At 44.1% G+C, this 18,709-nt stretch overlaps 1 protein-coding gene across 4 annotated transcripts in view; it reads right to left on the bottom strand.

Moving 5' to 3' along the window:
- Window positions 1-18,709, bottom strand: part of Actr3b (actin related protein 3B) — an 88,301-nt gene that overhangs the window by 23,911 nt on the left and 45,681 nt on the right. For all 4 annotated transcript variants that reach the window (XM_013123749.3, XM_005084208.4, XM_021235416.2 and 1 more), the window contains 3 exons: window positions 7,541-7,636; window positions 5,258-5,365; window positions 456-599 (listed from right to left, as the gene is read on the bottom strand). In XM_013123749.3, coding sequence (XP_012979203.1) covers window positions 456-599; window positions 5,258-5,365; window positions 7,541-7,636 — 348 coding nt within the window. The remainder of the gene's footprint in view (window positions 1-455; window positions 600-5,257; window positions 5,366-7,540; window positions 7,637-18,709) is intronic.

Genomic DNA, 18,709 nt, shown 5'->3' with positions numbered 1-18,709 from the left:
AGTGTGGGACTGAGGTCAGGAGACCTGCAGGCGGATTGTGTTGAAGGGTTCTGAGACGTAGACCGGCCTGGTTCTAAGGTGTACGGGGGCAGGCAGACACCACGGGGCTCCTGACAGCTGCTGCGGCTGCTGTGACTTGCCCCCTGGTTCTAACAGGAAGCATGGGGGGTGTGGACGCAGCGTGCAGCTAATTGAAGGTTTTGTTTAATAAGGCTCCAATGAAACGATGCTCTGCTGCACACTCTGATGACTCAACACCCGCTATCAAGCTGCTCTCCGTGCAGAAGAGCAGGAGCCCCAAGTCCCCAGCACATTGAACTCAATGGTAAAACAATCAAGCCCACACTCTCAGGGAGACAGGCAGGGAACAGGAGTGGGATGGTGGCATCGAGGGGGACGTCCAAGCACCATTTCTCTCTCACCCCCAAACCAGCCAGGTTCCCTTCTGTTTTTACCTTAATGGCTTTTGCGGTCTCCAGTGACTGCTCAGGAGGGATTCCCACCTCCCTCTCCCTTAGCAGCTGTTGAATGAAATACGTAATATCTCTACCTGCAATTGGGATGTGTTTGATGCAGCTTCCAATTACATAACCTTCTGCCTGGAGAGGAAGAGGAGGCAGGACAGCCATGTCAGTAATCACAGCCCAGAGCCAGCTGGACCCTGGAGGTTCCCATCCACACACACCCTCCCCCAGCAATGAACTAGCGTGTAATGGCTCCTGCTCATGAGGTTCAGTACCTAAGGTCCTTTAAAATGGCTGCATCTGCATATCCATTAATGTTTAAAATTCTAAACGACTCCAATAACCTGAATCTCTGTGAGCAACCAAAACATTGTTTTCATTAGGAACGTGAGAGAACCTGCACAGATTAGTTCACTTCTAAAAGTGATGCTGTCTGGGATGCTTTCTTCTGACTAAGCAGGAAGACTTTGTCTACACGCTGCTAAACCAACTATAAATCTCCTCCTAATTCAAAGTTATCACTGAAGTAAAGTACAGAAACCTGTGAGTCCAAAACAACCTGGATCCAAACCCTGGACCACAGACTTCCAACCATCATCCCTAGTATGGAGAAAATACCCTGAGGGCATTTATAGTGAAGATGAAATAAAACCCAGATACCTGCTTTATGGCAGATACTACATATTCAAAAGCCGGTTCCGTCCAGCACAGTGAAATAGGACTCAAAGAAGCTAACCAGCCAGTACCATCTGCAGACCAGGACGGTTCGGGATCTGAATTCTCCCTGATGCCTTCCTTAGCTACTGAGGGCATGTCTGTGAGGGGCCCACAGGGAGTCCACGCTGCCTCTGCTATCAACTAGCCGGGCTAAAGCCAAGAGTCCACACGCCCACAGCAGTGATGGGCCCAAAAGTTCCCTCACTAACCTTTTGTGGGCGCAGACTTGCCACAGAAGCCACAAGCCTGGCCACCCACACAGCTTGTCTGCAAAGATACAGATGTGGGGACACTGGCGGTCGGGTTTCACACTCCAGCACTTCACGGCTTTTGTGTCACAAGGCCCAGGGGAAAGGGAGGACATGGAGGTGCACCACTGCTCCTCACTGCAGGGGTGAACAGGGGTGCACCACTGCTCCTCACTGCAGGGGTGACCACTGCTCCTCACTGCAGGGGTGAACAGGGGTGACCACTGCTCCTCACTGCAGGGGTGACCACTGCTCCTCACTGCAGGGGTGAACAGGGGTGAACCACTGCTCCTCACTGCAGGGGTGACCACTGCTCCTCACTGCAGGGGTGAACAGGGGTGAACCACTGCTCCTCACTGCAGGGGTGAACAGGGGTGAACCACGGCTCCTCACTGCAGGGGTGAATCGCTACTCCTCACTGCAGGGATGAATCGCTGCTCCACACTGCAGGGGTGAACAGGGGTGAACCACTGCTCCACACTGCAGGGGTGACCACTGCTCCACACTGCAGGGGTGCACCACTGCTCCACACTGCAGGGGTGACCACTGCTCCACACTGCAGGGGTGCACCACTGCTCCACACTGCAGGGGTGCACCACTGCTCCACACTGCAGGAGTGAACCACTGCTCCTCACTGCAGGGGTGACCACTGCTCCTCATTGCAGGGGTGAACCACTGCTCTACACTGCAGGGGTGACCACTGCTCCTCACTGCAGGAGTGAACCACTGCTCCTCACTGCAGGGGTGAACCACTGCTCCACACTGCAGGGGTGCACCACTGCTCCTCACTGCAGGGGTGACCACTGCTCCTCACTGCAGGGGTGAATCGCTGCTCCACACTGCAGGGGTGAATCGCTGCTCCACACTGCAGGGGAGCACCACTGCTCCTCACTGCAGGGGTGACCACTGCTCCTCACTGCAGGGGTGACCACTGCTCCTCACTGCAGGGGTGCATTCTCTGCACAGGCACAGATGGAGCCACTGATAAGCTGCAAGAACCACCTTCCCAACTCTGCCTGGGCTGTTTGCTCATGTTGCTAACCTCTAGACAAAAGATTAGGCCGAAAAGCACAAGTATTTGTAAACTTTTTAAGGAGATAAAGGGCATGTACATGTGATTCAAATATTACCTTCCTAACACGCCTCATAGACAGCATTTTCTAAAATGAGCACTGCATTAAGTAAATGTTGCAGCATGCCACACACCCACTTTAGGATCACACACCACAGCTTTAAGTAATTATTTTTCATAAAATGCGTGACCATAACAGAAAGAAGTTATCATTAAACTAATATGCAAAATATAACTTTAGTGTTATTCATATGGTTAGAATACAAACTAGACATAGGATACACAAATTAAAATGTAGACATGTGTATATATATGTTTGTGTCTTAACCAAAGCTTGAAAGGCTGTGCAGTTGTAATGTGGTTGTCTGAATGGGTTTATGGGTAATTTTGTTATTAATTTGCTAATGGGGGAAGCTACTAACCTAATACACGGTGAAAAGTTACAAAACTCCTCTCCCTGGACCTGGGTTCTACGTGTGACATTTTATTTTCCTATCACACCAGTAGCTGAGTGACCCTACACAGATGAACGAGTGATTAAAGAGCAGGCTTCTGCCTCACCCTCATCCACAATGGGCAGATGATGATGTAAGCACATCTGGGGCCATGCACCTGGAGCTGAGTCCTGCTGCTCCTCAAGGTACCACATCAGAGAGAAAGCCTGAAGCCAGAATGGCATCAACTCTCCCAGCAATTCCCATAAGAGCCAGAGTCTGAGACTGCTCTGAAGGACTATCGTTTCTCAGTGAAAGGAACTGCACTTGTTTTACCTGGCTTTGCCTTTGTGGTGTGTGGTGTGTGGTGTGGTGTGGTGTGTGGTGTGGTGTGCGTGCGTGCATGTGTGCGTGCGTGTGTACAGGTACATATGTGCATGCAGGCACCTAAGGAGGCAGAAGGCGTCGGATTCTGTGAAGCTAATTGAGTCAGGGTCTCATGAATCCCAGGCTGGCCTTAAACTTGGTATCAGCCAAGAATGGGCGTTAGCCTCTGAACCTCCTGTGCTCACCTCCCAAATGCTGGAATTACAGGCGTGTGCCACCCCACTCAGCCTTGGACTTTCTCATACCTAACCTGTATATTTAAAACAGATTCAGGGGCTGGAGAAACTGCATAGTGGTTAAGATCTTGTACTGATCTTCTATTCCCAGCACTGATATCCGGCAGCTTACAACCACTCATAACTCCAGTTCCAGGGGTTCCGGTTCCTCTGCACTCATATGCACAAAACCATACAGAGACATAATTAAATGAACCTTTTAATTTTTTTTCAAAACTTAAGAACTGGTAAAGGAGCTTAGCAGAGAAAGGTGCTTGACCTGAGTTGATCCCTGGAACCCACAAGGCAGAAGGAATAAACAGACTACTACATATGATCACGGCACACACTCCCATGCAAACACACACACACACATACAATTTTTCAAAAGCAAAAAAGTTCAAATCTAAAGAAAAACTCCAAATATTTATGTGTATGTTTATAACACTATATATATTTTTTAAATTTATTATTTATATATGGTAACATTGTAACTATGGTTACCGAAGAAACCTCTGGGGGGTGATCAGGAATGACTGACTTTCCACTGATACTAGTTGACTTTTCAGAAGAGTAATTTTTAAACAATTCCTTGGACCAAAAGAAAGACACAAAGCCTCCTGAAGTTGAAGTTAGAAATCACTTCCTTAACATCTTAAAACCCAAAGGTATTGTAAGGACATCTGCAAGACGAAACGTGAGCTCTCTCCTTCTTAGCTCCTAAATACATTTAGAGGCAAGAGCAAGTTCCCCAAAGCCCCAGTGGATCAAAGCCTTTTGCTGGGTGTGCCCTGACCCTCACTCTGGCATCCAGAACCATGTCCAGCTGCAGCAGCTCAGAATGGTGAGTCAGGACACCAATGTGGCACCTGTGGGAATACAGCTGAAGCCTTGCCAAAAAAAAAAGTTACTATAGAATCTGCTCCATGACTTTAAAACTGCCACAGGCACACACATGGCCATCTTTCAAACTGTTTTTCACCTTCCCAGGCTTTCTAAATTCCCATTGCCAAGACCGGGCACGGTGGCACACTCTTTTTTAATCCCAGCACTTGAGAGTAAACGAAAATGAATCTCTGATCTACACAGGGAGTTCCAGGACAGCCAGGGAGACTCTGTCTCAGAACAAAAAAGAAAGGGAGAAAAGAAGGGAAGGAGATGGGAGGGAGGGAAGGAGGGAGGGAAGGGAGGGGGGGTGGAAGGGAGGGAGGGAGAGGTCCTTCTGTGTATATATTTGTCTTATTGGTTGATAAATAAAGCACTGTTGGCCAATAGGGAAGCAAGACATGTGGGACTAGGAGTCAAGGATTCTGGGAAACAGAGGCACAGTCAGTCACCATGTAGGATTCCAGAGGAGTTAAGAGGTCTGGATTCTTTCTCCAGTAAGAGAGGACGACATGGAAATTCTCAGATTAGCAGTTATGGGTTAATAATTAAGTTAGAGCTAGCCAGCAAGAAACCATACCAAACAACCAACAGCTTCAAAATTAATATAGTGTCTTGCGTGTTATTTGGGGGCTGAGACAGCGGTGGGACCCAGTCGGCTGGCAGGAAAGAGCACACGTTACAAAGAAAGGCTTCCACTGACGTTTCTAGTACATCACATAAAAGGTGGCATTTTAGTTAGAGGGGTTGCACTTTGTTTTGCTTGTTTCAGTTCTTCTCTTACCTCAGGACAGGTGTTAAGCCTCGGGGAGTAAGATAGGAATCCTGTGCTTACCACCGGGATAACGTGGGTGACGCCATCTCCACTGTCTATGACTATCCCTGTCAGTGTGCGTTCACCAACTTGCCGAGATGTCCACGAGGCTGCCAGGGCCAGCACTGCCTGGAGAGACATTGAACATCTTCTGGAGAGACAGCACCCAGAAGGTCGGCAGCCATCGCTCGACTGGTCTCAGGTTCTGAGGTGAATTCTTTCTTACTTAGTGAGTCTGAGAAACTTCCCTTCCCTACCCACATCTCCCAAATTACAATTCTCACTCAGCCAGCTGGCATGCCAGTTCTCATTTCAAATGAAGGAGTCAAGTTTTCAACAAAAACTTACAAAGTTTTACAAACAAAAACCAGCGAAGTGGAATTCCAGTGCTAAATCACAAGATTTAACTTACAGTCTACTGATGTTACAAGTGCAGCCGCACACACAGCAAGGTAATCACTGATGCAGGGTGTGTGTGCGTGCGTGTGTGTGCGTGTGTGTGTGCGTGCGCGCGCGCACACGTGCTTGCAGGGTGTGTGTGTATGCGTGCTTGCTTGCTTGGGAGTTTGTTTGTGGTTTGAGGCAGGATCTCATGGAACCCAGACTGGATTCAGACTTGTCATGTAGCAAAGGATGGCCTTGAACTTGTGATCTTCCTGTCTTCAACTCCAGAGGACTAGGAATTCAGATGTGAACCACCATACACAGCTTCTGCCAGCACCAAGTTTAACCTAGCAACCGAGTTATGCGTGCAGCTCTTCTGTGACAGATGCTGGGACCTCCCGTCCAGAAACTGTGATCTGGTAGGTGCAAGGCAGCGGTTCTCAGCCAGAGGCAACTCTGCTCTTCACAGACATTTGGCCACTTCTGCCATTGCTCACTGTCACAACTGTCATCGGAGAGGAGGCTGGGACTGGATGCTGTTCTCTGCTCTACAGTGCACAGGGACTGCCCAGCCAGAAGCCAGGCCAAGACGGAACACAGGAATTTAAACTTTTAAAAAAGCACATTCTGGGTGAAGTTGGCACATGGACCATCTTAAGAACCATTAGTCCTTGTGGGACATGCTGCCACACACCTTGCATCACAGCATTCAAGAGGCTGGGACAAGGAGGATTTCCCTGAGTTTGAGCCCAGAAAAGTTATAGAGTAAGGACTTGTAAAAAAAATAATAATAAATACAGTGTTTCTTAGTACCTCCCTGTTCTATACACTATTTACGTCTTGGGAGAGAAAGCTATCTTCTGTGGGAATGGGTGGAGTCTTTACTGTGTTAACAGGCACTATGATTCATCATGGGGAGACAACAGCACCTCCAAAATGCATTTCTCCATGGAACTCTTCTTTCTTTCTTTCTTTCTTTTTTTTTTGGGGGGGGGTTTTTTTTTTTTTGGTTTTTCAAGACAGGGTTTCTCTGTATTGTTTTGGAGGCTGTCCTGGAACTTTCTCTGTAGACCAGGCTGGCCTCGAACCACAGAGATCCGCCTGCCTCTGCCTCCCGAGTGTGGGGATTAAAGGCGTGTGCCACCAACGCCCAGCAGAACTCTTCTTTCTTAGAAGGAAGTAATATTATGCAGAATATTTTGGAGAAAGACTCATCCCAGCTCCCTTGTATATAACTACCAAAGCAACATTAAACTGTAAGCCAAGTAAAAGAAGCTTCGAGATGAGTTCAGGAAGCTGCTGGGAGCACTGGGCATCCTGGAGCAAGACTTTATGGAATGAATGGAGGCTAATTATAGGGTCTCCCAAGGCATTTACTTCGATTTAGCTTTTGCTTGCTCTGTCTTTGTAATCCGGACTTGCCTCAGAACACTTGATGTAGCCCGGGCTGACCTAGATCCTCCCGCCTCACCTTCCCAAGTGGTAGGATCACGGCTTGAGCCACCCTTCCCAGCTTATTTTGTTTTCCAATGGATGTCATGCTGTCTGTTCATTTCATTTTGGTTGTTTTTGTTTGTTTGTTTGTTTGTTGTTTATTACACTTACAGAGGCCCAAAGTAAGTGTAAGAGGCTAAAAAAAATGAAACACCTCTACACCTCTAACTTGACACCTAAATAAAAACACATGAGACTCTACATAGGAAAACCGTCGAGCCAAACGAATTTTTTATCTGTGGTAGTTATGTAAAAATAAATTATAGGCAAGATTCTTTGTGGTGCTTTGATTCAAACCTAAATAGTCTGGTGATGGGGTACACACCAAGAGAGAGAAGAGAGGAGTGTCTGGTCCAGTCTGAGCACAAGTGCCCTGGATTACTGCTTCTTGGACTGTAAGAACCACAAAGACAAAACTGTTTTTACCTGTACTGCAATGTAGAGTCCTGGTACATTAAATGATTCAAACATGATTTCCGCAAGGTACTCTCTGTTCTCTGGTGTGTTCAGTGGAGGTTCTGTCTGTAAGGAAACATCAGATTCAGTGTTCACTCAAACTTCATGTAACTGCATCAGAACTATAGAAAGGCTAACCTGAAGGCATGCTGGCCAGGGTATTATAGAACTCCCTAGTTGCAAAGACAGGGTTCACTAAAGGTGACTAGTGAGAGGTCTCTTTCTGTGGGTCCTCAAAGTTGACAAGGCAGAGTGAAGACTGTGCGGGCTTCTGCTCTCAAGACTCACCAGAAGTTCAAAGTGCAACAAGTCTCAGAAAAGGAGGAGTACATTCATTACCTATGTTACACTCAACATCCCTGACACTACGAGCCGTGATTCAGGGTGTCAAAGGCGGTGGGACACAGCCAGGAGTGCAGACTCGCGATGCTCTTCCCAGTGCCTAGACCAGAGACTGGTGAGTTCTCCAAAGAGCAGGCAAAGGGCGAGCTGCTGCTTGAAGAAACAGACGCTCCCTGGCACTCAGAGTGGCAGGCTCAGCCTGCCACACTCCAGGATGTCTGCCATATCCCCGGGCACTGACCTCCTGAGCCTACCAAGGCCACACTCACACATGCAATAAGTGCAAACGATAACAACCAATGCTGCATGAAAAGGCTAAAATAAAGAGAAAGATAAAAGTAATCAAAACAAAAATGGAGAGAAAAACAAAAATCCATATACGGGGGAGCATCCTAAGATGCCCCAAACCTGAAACTCTGAGCACCAACTTGACATCACTGTGATCTTATATGACAGATGTCAGTCAACACACAGGGACACTTAAAACACTGCATAAAATTATCCTCTGGCTATATGTACAGATCTTTATGAAACATAGATACATTTAGTATGTAGACCTCAGTCCTAACCAATTATCTCATTACTCATGTTTAAGTACTCCAAACACCAGGACCTGAAAGCTCCTGGCTGCATGCATTTGAGAATGGATACTGAGTGTGCATTTGAGAAGGATACTGAGTGTGCATTTGAGAATGGATACTGAGTGTGCATTTGAGAAGGATACTGAGTGTGCATTTGAGAATGGATACTGAGTGTGCATTTGAGAAGGATACTGAGTGTGCATTTGAGAAGGATACTGAGTGTGCATTTGAGAAGGATACTGAGTGTACATTTGAGAATGGATACTGAGTGTGCATTTGAGAATGGATACTGAGTGTGCATTTGAGAATGAATACTGAGTGTGCATTTGAGAATGGATACTGAGTGTGTGCTTTTGAGAATGGATACTGAGTGTGCATTTGAGAATGGATACTGAGTGTGTGCTTTTGAGAATGGATACTGAGTGTGTGCTTTTGAGAATGGATACTGAGTGTGTGCTTTTGAGAATGGATACTGAGTGTGTGCTTTTGAGAATGGATACTGAGTGTGCACATTTGAGAAGGATACTGAGTGTGCATTTGAGAAGGATACTGAGTGTGCATTTGAGAAGGATACCGAGTGTGTGCTTGGGATGATATACAAACAAAGCAGATGGAAATCTCACAAGAGTCAAACCCTTTTAAAACAGTAAACATTATCAGATAGGATAATAATTGTCAGATAAAAGACAAATTAAAACAAGGTGCTGTATTTTTCCAAAACAATAAATATCTACATTTTATATTTACATAAACTACAAAACTAAGTGAAAATATTCTGGACCTTTTGGCAAAAAGTCCACATTACCTTTTATTATGGATTGAATTGTGATTTTCCCCCAAATTCATACATTAAAATCCTAAATCCCCTCCCCTCTCTGCCTTCCTCCCTCCCTTCCTGTTGTGGAATATTCCTTTACAATGTGTGAATATATGTCATGGTAATTGGTTTAATAAAGCTAAACAGCCAATATGATTCTCGGGGCAGAGAGAATGCTGGAGGAAGAAAGGCAGAGCCGCCAGGAGCCACCAGCCAGATGCAGAATGAGTTGGACACACAAAGCGCAATAGAGGTAAAAGTCACATAGTGGAATGTTAGTTAAAAGATATGGGCTGATTTAAGTTATAAGAACTAGTTATAAACAAGCCTAAGCTATCAGCTGAGTTTGTATAATTAACAGTAAGACTCCATGTCATTACTGGAGGGGGGGCAGTCTGAAGAAAGGGTCTGACTACACCACCTTCTCCCTTACACGCATTAGCACAGAGAAGAGGCCAAGTAATAACATAGAAAGAAGGTAGTCATTGAAGGCCAGGAAGAGGTCCCTGTCTGTACTTCCCTAATCTTGAACTTACAGCCTTCAGAAGTATGAAAAATATGCCTTTATCTGTGGCATTCTGTCAAGATAGCAGAGCATGCGACTAACACTTCAAACAGGGGATAAAGCGTCTAGCTTCAGAATGGCTACTTTTAATTTATGGCACACAAGGCCATCCTTAAGAGTCTCCATGGCGGGAAGGACAACCCAATAATCTGACCACAATGTCAATCCAGAATTTTGCAAAACCAAAATATCTTTAACCGTGTATAAACTCAGAAAATCAATATTAATGCTGAGAAGGCCTTTTATATACTGCTCAGGATAAAGTGAGGTGTTACAATCACAACACTGTTACTGCTCTAGACCCCAAAGTTAAACACTAATTATCTTTAAATAAAGAATGCTCAGACAAAGCCTCCTCGATAAAGACCAGCTTTCATGGTAACAGAAAGTACTATGCAAGTTGCCAAAGGAGGTTAGCGATTAATAGCCCTACCCAGCTGTGATGCCTGTGAACCACGACAATGACCAGCCCTGCAAGACAGTCCTAAAGAGTGACACTCAGACTTCTTGGTAACCAACATCTCTATTTGGACTTAAGGCCTTCTTTCTCAACAGCCTGGTACTGGAAGCCTAGCCAACTACCTGGGGCTACTGAGGTCATGGATCTTAGAGGAAAATCTACTGGCACCAATCCACTAGCACAGCATAACTCTCAAATGCTTTCTAAATACCTATCCTTATACCCATAGGTGATGTCACTCTCGCCCCTCATCAGAAGCTTGTCTTTGCAGGAGATGGAGACCATCACAGAAAACCACAGCTGGTCAAAGTTCAAAGATGAACAGATTATGAGGTACCCATCCACTACAAACGCACCAACAACATAACCCCTGCTCCTACGGCTCAGGGGACATTGAAGAAGAGGGAATAGAAAGATGATAAGAGCCAGGGGGCTAGGAAGTCTGCATTGAGACTGCATCTCCGAGAAACAACAGGGAAGCTTCACCCATGATACTGAAACAACATGGCTGCCTACACAAGACCCGAACAACAAGATACATGCAGATGTGGAAGGGGAGCTCTCATGAGGCTCTACCCCTAGACAAGCAACTAACCACTGCTAAGAGAGAAAGAACTGGATTCTCCCAGGGATGAGCCCCTAACTGGCTATACAATACCAAGTGGTCAGCTTGAAATCGTGTACACACAAGCAACACCAAATGGACTCAGCAAGTTCTATTTATGTGTTTATATATGCAATGATAGTAACAATAATAGAAGTAACGGATTTGATAGCAAGAGTGAGGGGGTACACTGGAAGGGTTGGAGCAAGAGAACACAGTTTTAACTTCAGCACAGTGGCTACGACTTAATCTACTGCTATCTCAGGCAGCAACTACAACTCCATAGTTACCAGCCTGCTTCTCTGGCAGTGGCCTGGCTGCTCAGGCCTTGGCTTGGCAAGAATTCCACTCCCACAGGCACTGGCCCTGGCATTGCCACTAATGGTAGCTCTAACTAAATCTCTAGTGCTCCACTTATGAATAAAACTCAAGGTTAAAGGCTGGGGTGAAAACCTGTGTGCTCAGAGAGGCTGAGTAGCAACTACCTAACCCTTTCTCCTTGCTGGTTTCCATGGAAGACCAGGAAAAACTGTGCTACTCCAAACCCACTACATCTTCCTGTGACTCTCTCTCCCGGATGCCCTCTGAGGCTCTACGATTGCTTTCTGTCAACTAGTTGCTAACTCAGCCTCCTGACCCACGGTTAATTTTATTTAATTAATACAAATGCAAACTCAGACCACAGTATGATCAAATATCCCCCAACAGAACACAGGAGGGGTTGGAGCGGGGAGAGGAAAGAGGGGGAAGTTTTTTTTTAATTAAAAATGTTAAGAAAAAGAGAATGCTCTATACATAGAATAATACAGAGCTGGGATGGTGGCACACACCTTTTATCCCAGTACTCAGGAGGCAGAGGCAGACAGATCTGAGTTTGAGGCAATGACAACAAACAAACAAAATACCTGTATACCTTTATCCACAAGATTATACTGCACCTTAGAAACCAGAAGCAGAAGTCAATGTCGGAAAACAGAACAAGTACAAGGCAGACAGCAGACAGCTCCTGGATATGTAACCATACCACTGCTACAAGGGTGACTATGGAAACTGGTGGATTGGAGGAGTGTCTCCCCTAGGGTCCTGAATTTGAATACTTAGACCCTGAAGGTGACGCTTTTGGAGCATTTAGGAGATGCAACCTTGCTGAAGAAGCATGTCACTGGGAGTGGGCCTCACTCACCACTTCCTATTCACTCTCTGCTTCACATCTGCAGATCTAAGATGTGACCTCCCAGCCTCCTGCACCTGTCACCATGCCTGGTGCTTGCTGCCATGCCTCCGGGTCATGAAGCAGACTCTTCTCTCTCGGAGCCATAAGCCAAGAATAAATTCTCTTCCTCAAGTTGCCTTTGGTCACAGTGTTTCATCACAGCAACAGGAAGTAACTGATATAGAAACTGCAAATACAAATGGAGCAAGGGACTTCTCCAGAGGCCCCGCAGGTGGGTGGTTATTCCCAGCACTGCCCCTCCAAGCCTCATGAGCGTCTGGACTGGACACCCAGTTCTGGGTCGCACAATACCCCTACCACGCAACCCACAAAGAGGCCAGGTGAGCCTGGCAGTTTCTGGGGTTGCTGGAAGAACAGGTGCAGCCCAGACCTAGGCCCTCAACGAGGTGAGGTCAGGGTCATGTCCTTGGAAATACAGTCTGTCTGTGGGTGCAGGACAGGCTGCAACTGCCTGTCCCCTTCACGCCCTTAATGGCCCTCCCAGAACCTGTGTGCCAGCAGGGCCACAGCGATAAGAAGTGAGCCAGGAGGGATCCCCGAGGCAGCTAGCACCCCAACCTCTGAGGCCCAGGCTGCTTCCTGGTCTGAGAACATGCCTAGTCACTCCCAGTGTATTTTCCTTAAAGCTGAAGAGAATCTAATATTTGCACTTAGCAAAAGATTTCAAGTTAAAAGTGCATGATCTCACTTTGTACAAAGAAAAACAATGAAGTAGATGATTAAATGATTTTCTTTACCTTTAGGTAGTAAAAACAGAGAAGCCTAGTCTGTATAAACTACTATGTAAAAAGACTATATCATATGTAACTTGGATTTCATGTAAATAAATGTTTGTGAATGCTAAAGTAAAAAAAAGAAAAGAAAAATGGAGCAAGAGCCACCAAGATGGCTGAGCACGTGAAGGCACTTGCCACCAAGCCTGACATCTGCGTTCAATCCCCAAGGCCCACGTGGAAGAGAGAGAAAGAAATGACTCCAAGTTGTCTTCTTATCTCCACATGAGCACATATACAATGCTCACACACACAGAAAGAAAGAAAGAAAGAAAGAAAGAAAGAAGGAAGGAAGGAAGGAAGGAAGGAAGGAAGGAAGGAAGGAAGAAAATGGAGTACAATACTGTGTATAAAATATAAAAACACGACAGTCCTTCCAGACCCCAACCTCTGGCGTCCCCAGCTTCAGACCCCACCTCCAACATCCCCAGCTTCAGCTTCAGGAAAGAAGGAGACCAGTGTAGACAGAAAGACCCCACCTGCATCCACTGGAAGAAGAGATGGGAAGAAGATAGAATAAGAGCTCACTCAGCAATAGAAAGACCAACATGACTCCACCAGAATCTAGAGACCCAACGCCAGCAAGACCTGAAAAGCACTACATAGATGAAGCAGAAGAGACAGACCTTAAAATATTATTTTATGAAGATGATAGAGACCCTCAAAGAGGAAATGAGGAAATCCCTTAAAGAAATAGAAGAAAAAATAAACAAAAAATACATGAAATGAAGGAAAAGGCGAACCAAAAAATTCAAGAAATAATCAAATCTCTCAAAGAATCTAAAGAGTACCAAGAAAAAACAACCAAACAAATGAAGGAAATAATTCAAACAGTTGAAAGATTGAAAGCTGAAATAGAAACAATAAAGAAAACACAGAATGAGGGAATGCTGGAAATAGAAAAGCTGGGTAAACGATCAGGAACTGCAGATGCAAGTATCACCAATAGAATACAAGAGACAGAAGAGAGAATCTCAGGTGTTGAAGACTCATTAGAGGATATACAGTCATCAACCAAAGAAAATCTCAAAACCAACAAATCCCTAACACAAAATATCCAGGAAATATGGGACACCATGAAGACGCCAAACCTGAGAATAATAGGTATAGAAGAAGGCGAAGAAATACAGCTCCAAGGTACAGAAAACATATTCAACAAAATCATAGAAGAAAACTTCCCTAACCTAAAGAAGGATATGCCTATGAAAACACATGAATCTTACAGGACACCAAATAGGCTGGAGCAGAAAAAGAAGTCACCTTGCCACATAATAATCAAAACATCAGACCTACAGAATAAAGAGAAAATATTAAGAGCAGCTAAAGAAAAAGGCCAAGTAACATATAAAAGCAGACCTATCCGAATTACACCTGACTTCTCAATGGAAACTATGAAAGCCAGGAGATCCTGGACAGATGTCCTACAAACGCTAAGAGAACAAGGATGCCAGCCCAGATTACTATATCCAGCAAAGCTCTCAATTACCATAGATGGAGAAAACAAAATATTCCATGACAGAGCCAGATTTAAACAATACGTATCCATGAATCCAGCTCTACAGAAAATGCTAGAAGGAAAACCTAGATCCAAGGAAGATAACTACATTCACAAAGACACAGGCAATATATAATCCCACTTTACCAAACACCAAAAGAAAAAGGGAGGAGAACCTACACACAATAACTCCACCACCAATAAATCAAGCACAAACAAGAATCATCAATCAATGGTCATTAATATCACTCAACGTCAAGGGTCTCAACTTGCCTATAAAAAGACACAGACCAGCAGAATGGATACGAAGACAGAACCCATCCTTCTGCTGCATATAAGAAACACATCTCAATGTCAAAGACAGACATTACCTAAGAGTAAAGGGTTGGGAAAAGACCCAAGAAACAAGCAGGTGTAGCAATCCTAACATCTAACAAATTAGACTTCAAATTAAAATCAATCAAAAGAGATAAAGAAGGACATTTCATATTCATCAAAGGAAAAGTCCACCAAGATGAAGTCTCAATTTTGAACATCTATGCCCCAAATACAAAGGCACCCACATTCGTGAAACCTCAAATAGCACATAAAATCTCACACACTAGTAGTAGGAGACTTCAACACTCCGCTTCCACCGCTAGACAGTACCTCCAGACAGAACTTAACAAAGAAACAAAATAACTAATAGAAGTTATGACCCAACTGGGCTTAACAGGCATCTATAGAACATTCCACCCAAACACAAAGGAATATACCTTCTTCTCGGCGCCACATGCAACCTTCTCTAAAATTGACCACATAATAGGAAACATAGCAAACCTCCACAGATACAAAAAAAATTGGAATAACACCCTGTATCTTATCATTACAATTGTAGCATTACAATTAGAATTCAACAATAACACAAATCGTAGAAACCCTACAAACTCATGAAAATTGAACAATGCACAATTGCACCATCCCTGGGTAAAGGAAGAAATAAAAAAGAAATTAAAGAATACCTGGAATTCAATGAGAATGAAGACACAACATACCCAAACTTAGGGGACACTCTGAAAGCAGTGCTAAGAGGAAAGTTCATAGCACTAAGTGCCCACATGAAGAAACTGGAGAACAGTCACACTAGAGAATTAATAGCACAGCTGAATGCTCTAGAACAAAAAGAAGCAAATTCACCCAGGAGGAACAGATGCCAGGAAATAATCAAATTGAGGGCTGAAATCAATCAAGTAGAAACCAGGAAAACATTGAGAAGAATCAATGAAACAAAGAGTTGGTTCTTTGAGAAAATCAACAAAATAGACAAACCTCTGTCCAAACTAACCAAAAGACAGAGAGAGAACATGCTAATTAACAAAATCAGAAATGAAAAGGGGGACATAACAACGGACACTGAGGAAATCCAGAGAATCATCAGGGCATACTTTGAAAACCTGTACTCCACTAAATTGGAAAATTTAAAGGAAATGGACAATTTCCTGGGTAGATATCACTTGCCAAAAATAAATCAAGAACAGATAAACAATCTAAACAGAGCTATAACCCTTAATGAAATAGAAGCAGTCATCAAAAGCCCAGGCCCAGATGGCTTCAGTGCAGAATTCTACCAGAAATTCAAAGAAGAGCTAATTCCAATACTCCCCAAAGTATCACACACAATAGAAGCAGGAGACTCACTGCCAAACTCTTTTTATGAGGCTACAATTACCTTTATACCCAAGCCACACAAAGACACAACTAAGAAAGAGAACTATAGACCAATTCCCCTCATGAACATCGATGCAAAAGTACTCAATATAATACTAGCAAACCGGATTCAAGAACACATCAGAAAAATCATCCACCATGATCAAGTAGGCTTCATCCCAGGAATGCAGGGATGGTTCAACATTAGAAAATCTATCAATGTAATCCACCATATAAACAAACTGTGAAAGAAATACCACATGATCATCTCACTAGATGCTGAAAAAGCCTTTGACAAAATCCAGCACCCCTTCATGATAAAGGTCCTAGAGAGATCAAGGATAACAGGAACATACAACAGGAACACACCTGAACATAATAAAAGCAATATACAGTAAACCAACAGCTAACATCAAACTAAATGGAGAGAAACTCAACGCAATTCCTCTAACATCAGGAACAAGACAAGGCTGCCCACTCTCTCCATATCTCTTCAATATTGTACTTGAAGTTCTAGACAGAGCAATAAGACAACAAAAGGAGATCAAGGGGATACAAATAGGAAAAGAGGAAGTCAAGCTTTCACTATTTGCAGATGATATGATAGTTTACATAAGTGACCTGAAAAACTCTGCAAGGGAACTCCTAGAGCTGATAAACACCTTCAGCAAAGTGTCAGGATAAAAGGTTAACACAAAATAGTCAGTGGCCCTATTATATACAGATGATAAAGTGGCTGAGAAAGAAATCAGAGAAACATCATCCCTTACAATAGCCATAAACAGCATCAAATATCTGGAGATAATGTTAATCAAAGAAGTGAAAGACCTGTATATCAAGAACTTTGAGTCTCTAAAGAAAGAAATCAAAGAGGATACCAGAAAATGGAAAGATCTCCCATGCTCTTGGATTGGTAGGGTCAACATAATAAAAATGGCAATCTTGCCAAAAGCAGTCTACAGATTCAATGCAATCCCTATCAAAATTCTGGCACAATTCTTCACAGACCTTGAAAGAACATTAATCAACTTTATATGGAAAAACAAAAGACCCAGGATAGCCAAAACAATAAAGCCTAAATAATAAAGGAACTTCAGGAGGCATCACCATACCTGACTTCAAGCTCTATTACAGAGCTATAGTCCTGAAAACAGCTTGGTATTGACACAAAGATAGACAGGTAGACGAATGGAACCGAATTGAAAGCCCTGATTTTAACCCACACACCTATGAGCACTTGATTTTTGACAAAGAAGCTAGAACTGTACAGTGGAAAAAAGAAAGCATCTTCAACAAATGGTGCTGGCATAACTGGATATTGGCATGCAGAAGACTGCAGATAGATCCATGTTTATCGCCATGCACAAAACTTAAGTGCAAATGGATCAAAGATATCAACATAAATCCAACCACACTGAAACTCTTAGAAGAGAAAGTGGGAGATACTCTTCAACGAATTGGTACAGGAGACAGCCTCCTGAACATAATTCCAGTAGCATAGACCATGAGATCAACAATTAACAAATGGGACCTCCTGAAACTGAGAAGCTTCTGTAAGGCAAAGGACACAGTCGGCAAGACAAAAAGGCAGTCCACAGAATGGGAAAAGATATTCACTAACCCCACATCTGACAGAGGGCTGATTTCCAAAATTTATAAAGAACTCAAGAAGCAAGTCTCCAAAACACCAAAGGATCCAATTAAAAAGTGAGGTACAAGCCAGGTGGTGGTGGCACACGCCTTTAATCCCAGCACTCGGGAGGCAGAGGCAGGCGGATCTCTGTGAGTTCGAGGCTGGGCTAGACCGATAGCCTCCAAAACAATACAGAGAAACCCTGTCTCGTAAAAACAAAAAAAATGGGGTACAGAACTAAATAGAGAATTCTCAATAGGGGAGTCTAAAATGGCTGAGAGACACTTGGGAAAGTGCTCAACATCCTTAGCCATCAGGGAAATGCAAGTCAAAACAACTCTGAGATACCATCTTACTCCTGTCAGAATGGCTAAAATCAAAAACACTGAAGACAATTTATGCTGGAGAGGATGTGGAGAGAGGGGAACATTCCTCCACTGCTGGTGGGAGTGCCAATTCGTACACCCACTTTGGAAATCAGTATGGAGATTCCTCAGAAAAGTGGGAATAAACCTACCACAAGACTCAGAAACTCCACTCTTAGGCATATATCCAAAAGATGCCCATTCATACAACAAGGATGTCTGTTCCACTATGTTCATAGCAGCATTATTTGTAATAGCCAGAACTTGGAAGCAACCTAGATGTCCCTCACCCGAAGAGTGGATAGAGAAAATGTGCACATTTACACAATGGAGTACTACTCAGCAGAAAAAAAAAACAATGGAATCTTGAAATTCGCAGGTAAATGGATGGCACTAGAAGAAACCATCCTGAGTGATGTAACACAGTCACAAAAATACAAACATGGTATTCATTCACTCATATATGCATTTTAGACATGGATCAGGATAGTGTCAGTCTGCACTTCCACTGACAGAGAGTCTGGGAAACAGGAAAGAACCTAAGAGAGATATGCATGGTACCCCAGAGAAGAGGAATGAGGCAA

This window comes from Mesocricetus auratus, unplaced genomic scaffold, assembly GCF_017639785.1.
Source record: "Mesocricetus auratus isolate SY011 unplaced genomic scaffold, BCM_Maur_2.0 Super-Scaffold_100676, whole genome shotgun sequence".
Taxonomy (NCBI): Eukaryota; Metazoa; Chordata; class Mammalia; order Rodentia; family Cricetidae; genus Mesocricetus; species Mesocricetus auratus.
This window is presented reverse-complemented; position numbering and strand designations above follow the sequence as displayed.